The following is a 15,231-nucleotide window of genomic DNA, read 5'->3' on the forward strand; positions in this document are numbered from 1 at the left end:
ACCATGCCCAGCTGATTTTTTGTATTTTTAGTAGATATGGGGTTTCACCATATTGACCAGGATGGTCTCCATCTCATGACCTCATGATCCACCCGCCTCGGCCTCCCCAAGTGCTGGGATTACAGGCGTGAGCCACTGTGCCTGGCCTATTTTTTGTATTTTTAGTAGAAACAGGGTTTCACCATGTTAGCCAGGATGGTCTCAATCTCCTGACCTCGTGATCCACCCACTTCGGTCTCCCAAAATGCTGGGATTACAGGCATGAGCCACTGTGCCCAGCCTGTGCCACTCCTTTATAGCTACACTTTATCCTCCCATTCTATTCTCTTACATCCCTGTGCCCTGGTAGTCACTAATTTGTTCTCCATCTTTATATTTCTGGCATTTTATAAATGTTATATATACAGTGGCTCATGCCTGAAATCCCAGCACTTTGGGAGGCCAAGGCAGGTGAACGACTTGAGCTCAGGAGTTTCCAGACCAACCTAGCCAATATAGTGAGATTCCATCTGTATTTATATTTTTTAATTATATATTTTAAAAAGAGTACTGGCCAGCAAAGATAAAAGAGCAGCAAACAAATGAAAGGTGGTAACTTTGCCAATGCAATTCGAATTGAATGTACATGGAGTTATAGAAGAAACGGCTGACTGTGGAAATGTTAACACCGCCACTGTTTGATAAGCTCTGGATGTGCAAACAGAGGAACTTAGCAAAGGCAAACTTACAGACACAAATTAGGAAAGTGATAAAAAGGATGAAATGACACTGGCAACAAACTTCACATTACAGGAATTCTCTGAGAATCTCACAACATTGAAAGTACAAAGGGTGAAATGTTGGAGGCTTATTCATACATAGAAAGAAGTATGGTAATTAGTTAGCCAAGAGAGAAAAGATGCTTGCTCTATGTCATAATTTTTTCTTTTTTTTTTTTTTTTTGGCATTCAGGGTCTTGCACTATTGCTCAGGTTGAAGTGCAGTGGTACAACCACAGCTTACTGCAGTCTCACTCTCCTGGACTCAAGTGATCCTCCCACCGCAGTCTGAGTAGCTAGGACTACAGGTACATGTCATCATGCCTAGCTAATGCGTAAGTTTTTACAGAAAAGTAAAAAACTGACTGGGTGTGGTAGCTCACATCTGTAATCTCAGCTCTTTGGGAGGCTGAGGTGGGTGGATCGCTTGAGCCCAGGAGTTCAAGACCAGCCTGGGCAACATGGTGAAACCCAGTGTCTACAAAAAACACAAAAATTATTTGTATTTTTTGGTCAGGTGCAGTGGCTTATGCCTGTAACCTCAGCACTTTGGGAGGTCAAGGTGAGAAGGACCACTTGAGGCCAGGAATTGGAAACCAGCCTCTACCAAAAATATAAAAATGAGCCAGGCATGATGGCACATGTCTGTAATCGCAGCTACCTGGGAGGCTGGGGCAGGAGAATCACTTGAACCTGGGAAGCAAAGGCTGCAGTGAGCCAAGGTCATACCACTGCACTCCAGCCTGGGTGATTGAGCGAGACTCTGTCTCAAAAAAAATTAAAAAATGGTACTTTTTGACTTTTTGGTATAGCATACTGGCACACACCTGTAGTCCCAGCTGCCTGGGAGGCTGAGGTGGGAGGATTACTTGAGCTGTAATCCTGCCACTGCACTCCCATCTGGACAATAAAAAAATTTAAAAAAATCTCAAAATAAAAAAAAAAAGAATTAAATGGAATTCTCCTTAAATTTATCTATTAGTTTACTGCAATTTGTATCAAAATTCCAGCAAGATTTTTTTGTAGTTTTTTTTTTTTTTTTTTTTGGTAGAAAAATCTTCATTTTTTGTAGAAAACACAGACCATCTCTAGGCTATGTTGCCCAGGCTGGTCTCAAACCCCCGGAATCAGGTGATCCTCCCGAAGTGCTAGGATTGCAGGTGTGAGCTATTGTGCCCAGCATAATTCTAAATGTTTCTAATGTTTTAAATTACAGTGTACTAAATATTAGTATTGCTTTTTCATTTCTATATATGTTTATAACCAATAGCAATGTAGTTGTTTTAATGTCTGGCAAAACATTTTAAAGATCATGGAACAATCATAGTTTTTCCCTTGATTATGTTAAGATTGTTTTGCATAGTTTCAGTGTGCACAATTTTACAATTCCGCATAACATAAAATGAGGACTGCTGGTACAGGATTCGCAAATATTTCCTTCCAGTAGTTTATCTTCTGATCATCTTAACAGGGCATTTCACAAAACTTTTTAATTTTGGTGAAGTTCAATTTATCAGTTTTTCCTTTTATAAATCTTGCATTTGGTGCCATGTCATAAGACCTGTTCATCTGGTCTTACTTCCCAAAGATTTTCTCCTATGTTTGGTTCTAAAGGTTTTTCATTCTTTTTAGTTTCACATTTTACATTTAAATCTATGACCTATTTTGAATTTTTTTTCTTTTTCTTTATTTCTTTTGCCAAAAACTCCAGAGAATATACCAAGTAATGAATTAATGTTTTTAAAAGGTATGAGGTTTAGGTGACAGCTCTTTTTTTTATTATGGATGCCCACTATTTGCTGAAAAGACTATTTGTCTTCCATTGAACTACTTTTGCATGCACCTGTCAATTATCAGTCAGGTGTATTAGCGTGGGTCTATTTCTGGGTTCTCTACTCTGTTCCATTGATTTATGATTGTTCTCTCCACCAACACCACATTGTCTTGATCACTGTAACTACAGAGTAAGCCTTAAAATCAGGTGGTGTGTTTGCTTTCACTTCTTTTTAAACTTTTAGCTATTCTAGTTCCTTTGACTTTCCTTACAAACTTTAAGCAAATCTACAAAAAAATCTTGCTGGAATTTTGATAGAAATTGCACTAAACTTACAGATAAATTTAAGGAGAATTAACATTCTTACTCTGTTGAGTGTTTCAATCCACGGACACAGTACATCACTCATTTAATGAAATTTCTTTAACTTCATTATCATCTTTCACCCAACTTTTATACTCTTCAGCATATAGATCTTGTATTTGTCTCATTAGATTTATTCCTAAATATTTCATTTTTAGGGGAGCAACTGTAAATGGTACACACGTTTTTAATTTCAATTTCCAAATATTCTGTTAGTATATAGAAATACAGTTGATTTGTGTTGTCTGTATATCCTGTGACATTGGTAAACACACTTATTAATTCTAGAAGGCTTTTTTTTTGAAGGCTCTTTGGGAGTTATACATGGACAATCATTTCATCTGGAAAATGAGATAGTCTTATTTTTCCCTTTCCTTGCATAACTGCATTGGCTAGAACTGTGTTGAATGAGTGGTGAGAGTGAACATCCTTGCCTTGTTTCTGACCTCAATTGCAAAGTATTCAGTCTTTCACTGTTAAGTATAATAACGCATGAAGACTGTTTGTAAATGTTCTTTACCAGGTAAGGTTTTTATTCCTAGGTTTCTGAGTTATTACCATGAATGGGTACTGAACATAGTCAAATGCTCTTCGTATATTAATTGACATATGATGTGAGTTTTCTTCTTTAGCCTACTGATATGGTGGGTTATACTGATTATATTTTGTACACTGAACCAACCTTGCATTCAAGTAATAAACCTCATGTGATTACAATGCATAATTCTGTTTACATATTGCTGGATTTGATTTGCTAAATTTTGGTGAGGATTTTTGCTTCTATGTTCATGAGGAATGTTGGTACATAGTTTATTTTGCACTCTGTCCAGTTCAAGTGTCAGCATGATACTGGCCTCATGAAACAAGGTGGGAAGTGTTTCTCCTTCTTACATTTTCTGGAAGAAATTGTGTAGAACTGATGCTAGTTACTTTTAATGTTTGATCGATATCTCTAATGAAACTATCTGAACCTGGAGACTTCCTTTATAGGTTTTTCACTACAAATTCAAGGTTTTTTTTAATGGTTATAGGACTACTCATATTATTTCATATTGGGTAAATTTGGGTAATATACTATTTCATGCATGTTATCACATTTATATGCACAGAGTTGTTCATAGTATTCTCTTACTGTATTCTCTTTTTAATGTTTGCAGGATCTGTGATGATATTCCCGGTTTCATTCTTGATATAAGTAATTTTTATCTTAGTGCTTTATGTGTTTGTCAGTCTTTTGTTTTGTTTTGTTTTGTTTGAAATGGAGTCTCACTCTGTTGCACAGGCTGGAGTGCAATGGCACAATCTTGGCTCACTGCGGCCAATGCCACCTGGGTGCAATTGATTCTCTGCCTCAGTCTCCCGAGTAGCTGGGACTATAGGGGTGTACCACCATACCATGTTCATATTTGTCTTTTTAGAAGAGAAGAGGCTTCACCATGTTGGTCAGGTTGGTCTCGAACTCTTGACCTCAGGTGATCTTCACACCTCAGTCTCCCAAAGTGCTAGGATTATAGGCATGAGCCACTATGCCTGACTATTTTTTTAGTCCTGATAGAGACTAAAAAAATTGCCTTTTGGTTTCACTGATTTTTCTCTACTGTTTTTATGTTTCCAATTTCATTGTTTTTTTTGGAGACAAAGTCTCTCTCTGTCACCAGGCTAGAGTTCAGTGGCGCGATCTTGGCTCACTGCAACCTCCACCTCCTGTGTTCAACCATTTCTCCTGCCTCAGCCTCCCGAGTAGCTGGGACTACAAGTGCGTGCCACCATGCCCAGTTAATTTTTGTATTTTTAGTAGAGACGGGGTTTCTCCATGTTGGCCAGGATGGTCTTAATCTCTTGAACTTGTGATCTGCCCACCTCATCTCCCAAAGTGCTGGGATTACCAGGCATGTGCCACAATGTCCAGCTTGACTTCTGCACTTTATTTCCTCCCCTCTGCTTGCTTTGAGCTTGTTTTGATCATCTTTTCCTAGTAGGACCTTCCATTATAGATACAAGACCTTACTTCTTCTCTAATATAAGCAAATTTCTCTGTCAGCTTTAGTTGGTTGTATTCTGCAAATGTTGATAAACTGCGTTTTCATTTTTATTTAGTTCAATGTATCTTTTTTTTTTTTTAATCTCCTCTGAGATTTCCTCTCTGACTTGAATGTTTGATTTTCTTCCTATCTATGGGCCTTCCAGTCCAGCTGCCTTGGCAATGTCATCATCAACATTTTTTTGGAGACAGACCCAGTGGGCCAATCTTGGGGGCCAGTGTCAGATACCAGCATTGATACCAGTGCCAGCACAGACGTGGCACCGACTTTACCATCTGCGCACCTCAGGTATACAACTTTGATCTCGTTAGGGTCGAACTTCAGCAGTTTGCCCACTTTTCAATGGTTTTATTTTTTTCGTGTTAATTTGTTCAAGTTTCTTACAGATGCTGGATATTAGGCCTTTGTTGGATGCATCGTTTATAAAATTCTGTGGGTTGTCTGTTTACTCTATTGACAGTTTCTTTTGCTGTGCAGAAGCTCTTTAGTTTAATTAGATCACATTTGTTAATTTTTGCTTTTGTTGCAATTGTTTTTGGTATCTTCATCATGAAATCTTTGCCTGTGCCTATGTCCTGAATGGTATTGCCTTAGTTGTCTTCCAGGGTTTTTATAGTTTTAGGTTTTACATTTAAGTCTTTAATCCATCTTGAGTTCATTTTTGTATTTGGTGTAAGGAAGGTGTCCAGTTTCAATCTTCTGTGTATGACTAGCCAGTTATCCCAGCAACATTTATTGAATAGGAAATCTTTTCCTCATTGTTTGTTTTTGTCATATTTGTCAAAATAGCAAAGACATGGAATCAACCTAAATGCCCATCAAAGATAGACTGGATAAAGAAAATGTGGTTCATATACACCATGGAATACTACGCAGCCATAGGAGAAGAATGAGATCTATCCTTTAGAGAAACATGAATAGAGCTGGAGGCCATTATCCTTAGCAAACTAATGCAGGAACAGAAAACCAAATACTATGTTCACTAATAGGTGGGATCTAAATGATGAGAATGCATGGACACATAGAGGGGAACAACACTGGGGCCTATTGGGTGGAGGTGGGAAGGAGGAGGGGATCAGGAAAAATAACTAATGGGTACTTGGGCCTAACATGTGGATGATGAAATAATCTATACAACAAACCCCCATGACACAAGTTTATCTATGTAACAAACCTGAACTTAAAAGTTAAAAATTAGAAAATAAATAATAAAAACTCAAGAAGAAAATAATAGGCTGCATTTTCCCCTATTTTTTATTCATTTCATTGTTCGTTCTTTCTTCCTGATACTTCAAGTCTCTTTCTGTTCTTTTTTCATTCTATTTGGAGAATATCCTTTAGTCATTCTTTTAGGGTAGGTCTGCTGGTGAGAAATTTTCTTAATTTTCCTCTCTCTAAAAGTATCTTGATTTCCCCTTCACTCCTGAAAGATACTCATGGCTATAAAATTCTGTGTGGACAGTTCATTTTTCTCCCAGCAACTGAAAAATGTTCCACATACTCTGGCCTCTATAGTTTCAGATAAAAAATTCACTATCACTCAATTGTTATTACCCTATAGTTGTGTTGCTTTTTTCTAGCTGCTTTAAAGATTTTTCTATCTTTAGTTTGCTGAAGTTTAACTGTGGTGTATCTTGGTGTTGATTTCTGTTTTGTCCTGTCTGGAGTTCACTTGGATTCACTTGATGAATCTGTGAGTTTATGCCTTTCATCTCATTTGGAAATTTGTTAGCCATTGTTTCTTGATTATTTTTTAGCCCCATATTCTTTCTACTTTCCATCTGGAATTCAATGACACAAATGTTAGATGTTTTATTACAGTCACCTAAGTTCCTAAAGCTCTGTTATTTTTTTCCTCCAATCTATCTTCTGTTGTTCAGATTGTGTATTTTTTATTTATCTGTCTTTAAGTTCACTGATTCTTTTCTCTGTTATCTCTGTTCTGCCACTGAGCCTATCTGGTAACTTTTAAAATTTTAGTTATTATATTTTTCAGTTCTATAATTCTATTTGGTTCTTTTTCATATCTTCAGTTTCCTTGCTGAGACTTTGTTTCAAGAATGTTCATACTTGCTTGTTGAAGTGATTTTATAATAGTCATTTTAAAATTCTTGTTAGATAATTTCAACTTATGAGTCATGTCAGTGTTAGCATCTGTCTCAGTCTGCTCAGGCTACCAAAACAAAATGCCATATATTGGGTAGCTTAAACAACATACATTTATTTTTCACAATTCTGGAGGCTGGGTAAGTCCAAGATCAGGGTAAGAGTCGATGTGGTTTCCCGTGAGGGTCCCCTTTTCGGCTTACAGATAATCACCTTCTAGCTGTGTCTTCACATGGTAGAGAGAGAGAGAGTGCTGGTCTCCCTGATTCTTCTAAGGACATTAATCCCTTTTGAGCCCAACCCTCATGACCTCTCCTAAACTTATTAACTCCCAAAGATCCCACCTCCAAACAACATCACACTGCAGGGTTAGGGCTTCAACTTATGAATTTGGGGGAGACACAAACATTCAATCCATAATAGCATCTGTTGATTATCTAATTCAAGTTGTGATTTTCCTGGTTCTTGTTATGAGGAATGATTTTTAACTATATCCTAGACATTTTGGGTATTAAGTTATGAGATTCCAGATCCTACTTAATCTTTTTTAGTAGGGAGCCATCCTATTTAGGGTTAGTATACTAGTTCTGGCTTCCTTGTGTGGATTGTGGCTCCAATGACAATTTAGTTTTCAGAGCACTGTAGTGCTATTCTGGTCTGCTTCCTTTGTGTGCTACCCAGAGGCCAATCTAAGAACCTGGGCAGCATTCCACACTATAGCTCAGTTCCTGAACTTTGTTGTATTAATTCTGGTCAGTTTCTTGTATGAGGCCTATTGGGTGGAGGCTGGGAAGAGGGAGGTGATCAGGAAAAATAACTAAAGGGTATGTCTAGGACTTCATATACAAAATCCCTTTCTCTAGCTCCCCTCTCTCCCAAATCCTACCCCTACTCTCTAATTGGGAGGGGATGCTGGTCACTGGGAGTGGGAGTCTGGGTTCCCCGCTGGTCCTCTACTGACACCACTTTGATGGGAGAATCAAAGCACTGCTTCATTGCTGCTGGCCTGAGGGTAGAAGTTCATACTTCTCATTTATTCCACTGGCCCTACCCCAGAGAAGGAAGCAGAATGCTGCCTTACAGTCTCATTGCCTCCGAGGTGGGGATGGAAGTACAGACTCTTCATTCACCCCAACTGGCACCTTGTCATCAGGGAGAAGTAAAAAACCATGTTGGTGCTGCCAGGCAGAGGACAGATATTCAAGTTCACCACTCCAGCAGGATAAGCAGCCTGCTACTGTCAGATAGGGGATGGAAAATCAGGATCCACACTTGGTCTCTCTTGGTAATACACCAGCAGGGGAAGCAGAGAGCACCTACTGGGCAGAGGGTGAAAAGTCAAGCTCTCTGCTCAACTCCCACTGACACCATCTTGGTGGAGGAAGCAGAGCACTGCCTTCTACCACTGTTTTGCTATCAGGAATGGATATGAGTTCAGGCTCTCCATTTGGCTTTCAGTGACCCCAGCGGAGGAATCAGAGTACAGCTTGCTACTACCGTCAAATAGGAGGTAGAAGTCCAGACTCCCCAACTCAATGTCCATTGCACTAGCACTAAGTAGGGTGGGGAGATTTTCATGATCTTTGGTGAGAGTAGGGCAGGTATTGTAAATAAGGTTTCTGTCCTGTTAGGATGTGCTTTGCTCAATTCTTTTTCTAGAAATAGCAGGCTTTTCTTATAACTTTTTAAAATCTGCACCAGTTGACATTTCCAGAATGTGGGATTTGCCAACGCTCAGTCTAGAATATACAGAGGACAAAAAGAAATCCAAGGAACTCACTGCATGTCATTCCTCAAGCTCCAAGATCCCTAGCCAGTCTGCTTCCTTCTGACAGTATTTTAGAGTCTTCCTAAATTTTCTTTTAGTAATATGTCCAGGGTTTTTAGCTACCCTTAGCTGGGGGAATAGGGAGAAATTAGTCTATTACATCTTGCCAAGAATCGAAAGCATAAGAAGGCCATATCTTAAAATACAATAATTTGTAGAATACAGGTGAACAATAGCTGACATAATAAAACATAAAGCATCAAGCAATTTGTAGGGAAATAGAGGAGTAAGTAGATGAGATTCAACAATAACAACCCAAATCTGCTGGGAGAGAGAGAGCTTTTCCAAGAACCAAGGAACTCTGGGAAAGACTGATTCACTTAAACCTACTAAGCTACTAATGGATACAATGTAATTGATGTTCTTCTCCCCAAAAACATCAAATTCCCAAAAACCCACTAATTTAATCAAGAGGATATCGCTGAATATCTGATACTATTATATATAAAAATCACAAAAGCACCATCCTATACTTGTAAGACACCACATAGGCTAGGTTTAAAGATTAATAAACGAAAAAAGAATGGCATCTGTAGCCAGGAGCTTGAGATATGTAAGAAACTATCTAACCAATTTCAAATCCATTTATTTGCCAACCCCAGAGCCAGCTCAGATAGCACACTGGCAGTGAGCTGAATCAGTCCAGACAGGCTCCAAATGAAAGTAGGAGAAGGACCCCAGGACTTAGCACCTCAATGATGGTGCTAACAACCTAAGTTCCACAGCATCAGGGAAAGAGTATGATAGCCAGATATCAGAGGTGGGCAGCTGGTGCAAATGAGCCGGAGCTGGATGTCTTACATTTAGGTGCTGATACTGGGATCTCCCTGCAAGGGGAGAGGACTTTTTTTTTTCTTTTTGAGACAGAGTTTCACTCTTGTCACCCAGGCTAGAGAGCAATGGCACGATCTCAGCTCACTGCAACCTCCACCTCCTGGTTTGAAGTGTTTCTCCTGCCTCAACCTCCTGAGTATCTTGGAGCATGCCACCATGCCTGGCTAAGTTTTTCTGTATCTTTAGTAGAGACAGAGTTTCGCCATGTTGGCCAGGCTGGTCTTGAACTCCTGACCTCAGATGATCCACCTGCCTCATCCTCCTCAAAGTGCTGGGATCACAGGCATGAGCCACTGTGCCTGGCTGAAAGGAGTATTTTTAATTACAAAAACAATTAAAACTTTTAAGTAATCTCTTGCTTTTACATTTTTAAATACTTTTATAAATATTCATACTTTTCTACACTAATTGAAGTACTAGGGTCGGGGAAATGCCATCACCTGAGAAAAGGAAATCCAAACGCACTCCCAGGGAAAGCAAAGAGAAGAGAAAGGGGTTAAGTGGGTCCTCCATCCACAGAGAAGACACTGAACAGAAGCTGACTTGTTAATGTTCCCATCAGTCCCACATGGAACCAAGTGAGTGGAAAGGAGCCAAAGCCCTGACCAATCCCAGGCACCCAGGTACTCAGGCACTCCTCTCCTGGCCTCACCTGTACCAGAGAGGAGATGTGCTTCTCCTCAGCCCCTCGGCTAATACATCTGTGGTAGGATGCAATTTCAAGCACTGCCTTCCTTCACCCACTGCTGCTGCCACTGTGCTACACCACATACACTCTCCATGTCAGAGAAGTGACTTTGGTAAGATGAGTAAAGATATGGAGACTGGGCCTGTATTTCGCATATCTTAAATAGATAAACACCAGCTTCCTAGCCCCCAAGAGGTTCATTTTCCCAGAAATATTTACTTCTAAAAGATCAGAAGAACCTATGGCTTCTTCCAGTAACACACAAGCTGTCAAGAACCTTATGTCGCCTCTCTAAGATACTACCTGGGTTCAGGAGAAGGAGTAAAGAGATAAATACAGGTAAATGACTGCTGAGTGCGGTGGCTTATATCTGTAATCCCAGCACTTTGGGAGGCCAAGGTGGGCAGATCATTTGAGGTCAGAAGTTTGAGACCAGCCTGGCCAAAATGATGAAACCCCATCTCTACTAAAAATATAAAAATTAGCGGAGTATAGTAACAGGCACCTGTAATCCCAGCTATTCAGGAGGCAGGGGAATCACTTGAACCTGGAAGGTAAACCTTGCAGTGAGCCAAGATCATGCCACAGCACAAACAACAAGGCTATCTGGGCAACAGAGTGAAACTCCATCTCGAAAAGAAAAGAAAAAAAAATGCAAATAAGGACTGTAAGGAGAAGAGGGAGGGAGAACTTAGGTCTCCAAGACAGCATCGAAGAAGGTTCTTTCAAAAACTGAGAGGACTCAAACAGAAATACAGAGAAATGACTCCAGGAGCTCATGGTCCATCTAAGAGTGAGACTTCTTCCTGGTAGAGACCTGCACCTGTGAGCCCTCCCAGACATTAGGGGCATGGCCAAGGGGCTATAATTCTTCACCTTTTCCTCCTCTCAGTCTCTTAGCTTCTAGAGAAATTTAGAGCCAGAGGAATCCCCAGTCATCCTCTTGTTCCAGTACCATGTTTTAAATTTAAAGAACCTGAGGCCCAGAAGAAACACATTTGCTACATGTTCAAAGGACAAGGACAAGGACTTGGGCTTCCTGCTTCCTGGGCCAGCTCCTCTGTTCTTTTGGAACAAGGTTGTGCCTAATCCAAGTGTAAGTGAGGCAGAGATCTGGGCCATAAAATCTACTCATTCCACTTAGGCTTATGATAATGGAGAGAATGGCTACCCCTGCTCGGTGCCTTGATTTCTCAAAACATGGAGAGCTGTTTGAAGAAACAGAATGACAAACAGAATTCTAAATTAAACCACAACAGAAATGCTCCCAGCACTGTTTTTTTTTTTTTAATATCATCTAAGTGTTTCTTATTTGTCATTAATGGTTCTTTAAATTATTTTACAATATTATTATCCCATGTTTATTGCAAGAGTTCCCATAAAAATGATTCCCTTCTCTGCAAAAACAAGGCCATCCTGCAGGCTTATACTCACGGGAAAAAGCATCACACACCTTGTCTTCCTTTGAACTCTCCATCTCTGCTCCCTCCTTGAATTTTGCCAGTGCGCTCTTGAGGTCCTGAGATGTATAGGTGTTGGTGTTGATATCCAGCCTGCTCAAAGAAAAGTGAGAGTAAAGAGGAAGGCATGGCTGGGCTTGGTGGCTCACACTTGTAATCCCAGTACTCTGGGTGGCCATGATGGAAGGATAACAAGATCCCACCTCTACAAAAAAAAAATTTAAACATATTAACTGGGATGTGAGGGTACGCGCCTGTAGTCCCAGCTACATGGGAGGCAGGAGGACCACTTGAGCCCAGGGGTTCGAAGCTGTGGTGAACTATGATTGTGCCACTGTACTCCCACAGCTGGGCAACAGAGTCAGGCCCTGTCTCTAAAAAAAATTAGAGGGAAGCACCATAGTCCCCAAGAAAGAAAATGTCCCTGGGTGAATAGCACCCTAAGGTAAGAGAGGCCAGGCCAGCTCTGAGTGTACTATCATACCTTTTCCTTCAATCAGCCAGGGGTCTAACAAAGTGACCTTACCCTGAAGCTGGAAGAGGAAAGGCTCAGCTGAGAATTGGATCATTTCATGAAAGAGGAAGAAATGGCATGGGGCAGACAGAAGCCAACCACAAACAGAGGGCTGTCAGCCAGCTTCTCAGGCAGAAATAAGCCTAGAATATCTGTGCAATGCTCCTCCCTCAGCACACTGCCAGGGTAGGACCTCTCGGAGAGCAGTGGGCACAGACACAGGAAGTAACAGGCACCCTTATTTATTAATATATTTTTCCATGAAAGGGGACAACAGGGCCCTGAGCCCTACAGCATGTGCCTGACATGATTAAACGAGACAGCCTGTCTTCACAAAAACAAGTTGGATAGATTCACACCATAAGACCAATCTCTGAGCGTAGCGGAAAGGCAGGAGGTATGTCTCAGCCTGACTAAGGAATGGATTTGAGATACTAAGGAGTACAATCAAGATCAGCCACCTTCCACAGCCAGCCTCCAAGGGGAGGAGGGAAAGGAATCAATGTGGCTATAATCTTGGGAACCTGCCAAAGACCAGACTGGTCTCCTCACAAAATTCCCTGGCACTGATCCAAGCCACAGCTATACATCTTGACTGGAGAGAAGACATCCATCAAGGGGGAGCAAGGTTTTTCCACTGGCATTCATTTTAGTTCAATGAACAGAGGTAAGCACAAGAATGATGTGGACAAAGGGAAGAGTGGAGTGTGGACTGTGCTTAACAAGACTGGCTGGCTGGCATTGGGTTCAGGATTCCATATATCCTGGAATGCCCACAAGATTTCAGAGGTTAGGAGGAAGGGGCTACTGGCCTGCTCTACCCCAGGCAGGAAGAGCACATCAGTCTCACAGTCTGAGATTCCAGCAGGCCTCAGCTCTCATGTATTAGGGCTTTCATTCTTCCTAGAGACCTTTTAGAACCCTGAGAAAAACACTCTTCTTCTCTAAACCTTAGTCCTCCTAAATTAATTAACAATAACTAGTAACTCATTTACTGAGCACTTAGCCATGTGTTAAGCAGTGTATTAGTCCCTTAAAAGGAATATTTCATTCAAATCATTATCACAATCCTACAAAGTAGGGGGAGAATGCTGAATCCCTCTCCCTACAGAGCATCATCCACTGCCAGTGCATGAGGATAACACTGCTCCACCCCACATACCCAAAAGGGAGCTAAGTATTCAGGAACCGTATCTTCAACACATTACCTCCTTCCTCCTCTAAGACTCAGTCAGGACTAGTCCCATTATGCTGTGTATCTCTGTTTATGCTTCAAGTCTCACTCTCTAAAGCCATCTCTCATCACCCACTCTCAGTCCCAACTACATACACACAAGCATGCACAAGTGCACTCAAGTTCAGGCACACATATCAAACAGGCATGTGGTGTTCTCACTTCATTCTTCACTATGAAAAATAAATTAAAATTTCATTTTCCCATGATCAGCTCTACAAGCCAACCTGCACCTAAGTCTATGTTCTCTACTTTCCTTCCTATTATAATGGATGAGTGTCCCTGTTCCTATTAAACTTAGTTCCAGATGTCTTTACAAAAGCTTTAACTCCCATAATTATACCACTCCCTCCTGCCTGCATCATCAATTTCTCCCTTCAGCTGGATTATTTCCATCAGCATGTCAACTCCCCTTTGACCCCACAGTCTCTTCTGGTTATCCTACCATTTCCCTGCTCTCAATCAGAGTAACACTTTATGAACACATTATTTTCACTCACTATCCCCAACTTGTTAATGCCTTTATTGCCATTTACTATAATCTGGATTCTGTCCTCACAACTCCACTCATACTGCTCATCAAAATTACCAATAATTGATGACCAAATCCCATAGACCCTTCTTCACTCACTTCATGTTCCTCAACCACTAAGCAGCATTTGCAGTTAACCCTTTGTTCTTTGTTTTGTTTTGTTACCTTTTTGCTTTACTTTACTCTGTTTTCGCCCTAAGAATGTGAGTTATATCAGAGCAGGGATCTTCTCTATCCTATGCATTCTTGTATTATGGTACCTAGAATTGTCCTATACATAGTGTACTGAATAGTTACTGAATGAATGAAATACAATTTCCAAAAGTAGGGACTGTGTTTTATCCATATTTGTATTCTTAACTGTGTCTAGTCAAGGGCTTCACACATATTCGATCAAGTCTTTGCTGTCTACTATTTTTTTCTTTTTTTTCACTATTTCCAGTAATGGCTATAAGCAATATATTTTTTCCTCTCTCTCTTTTTTTTTTTTTTTTTAGAACACCAAGCATATTTAAATCAAATAAGACTACCTCAAGGCATTTAATATTCAAACTTCCAAAAATCAAGGATAAAGATAGGATATTAAGAGCAGCAAGAGAAAAGAAACAACATATGAAGGAGGTTTTTTTTTGTTTTTTTTTTTTTGAGATGGGGTTTCGCTCTTGTCACCCAGGCTGGAGTGCAATGGCACAATCTTGGCTCACCACAACCTCTGCCTCCTGGATTCAGGCAATTCTCCTGCCTCAGCCTCCCGAGTAGCTGGGACTATAGGCATGCGCCACCATGCCCAGCTAATTTTTTGTTTAGTAGAGACAGGGTTTTACCTTGTTGACCAGGATGGTCTTGATCTCTTGACCTCGTGATCCACCCGCCTTGGCCTCCCAAAGTGCTGGTATTACAGGCTTCAGCCACCACGCCCGGCTTTTTTTTTTTTCTTTTTTTTTTTTTTTTTTAAAGAAAAAAAGAGAAAGAAAAGGGGAGAGAGAACAGGAATCTTGCTCTATTGCCTAGGCTGGAATGCAATCTAAAAATATGTATTAAAAACCTCTTTTATGCCAATAATTGTACTTATCAGCAGAGACAGGAAGGAATAAGGAA

General features: G+C 40.4%; 1 protein-coding gene across 4 annotated transcripts in view; it reads right to left on the minus strand.

The window, feature by feature from the left end:
- Positions 1–15,231, minus strand: part of SIL1 (SIL1 nucleotide exchange factor) — a 243,705-nt gene that overhangs the window by 75,323 nt on the left and 153,151 nt on the right. For all 4 annotated transcript variants that reach the window (XM_035285917.3, XM_078360555.1, XM_008985639.5 and 1 more), the window contains exon 5: positions 11,847–11,946. In XM_035285917.3, the coding sequence (XP_035141808.1) occupies positions 11,847–11,946 (100 nt within the window). The remainder of the gene's footprint in view (positions 1–11,846; positions 11,947–15,231) is intronic.

Source organism: Callithrix jacchus, chromosome 2 (assembly GCF_049354715.1).
Source record: "Callithrix jacchus isolate 240 chromosome 2, calJac240_pri, whole genome shotgun sequence".
NCBI lineage: Eukaryota > Metazoa > Chordata > Mammalia > Primates > Cebidae > Callithrix > Callithrix jacchus.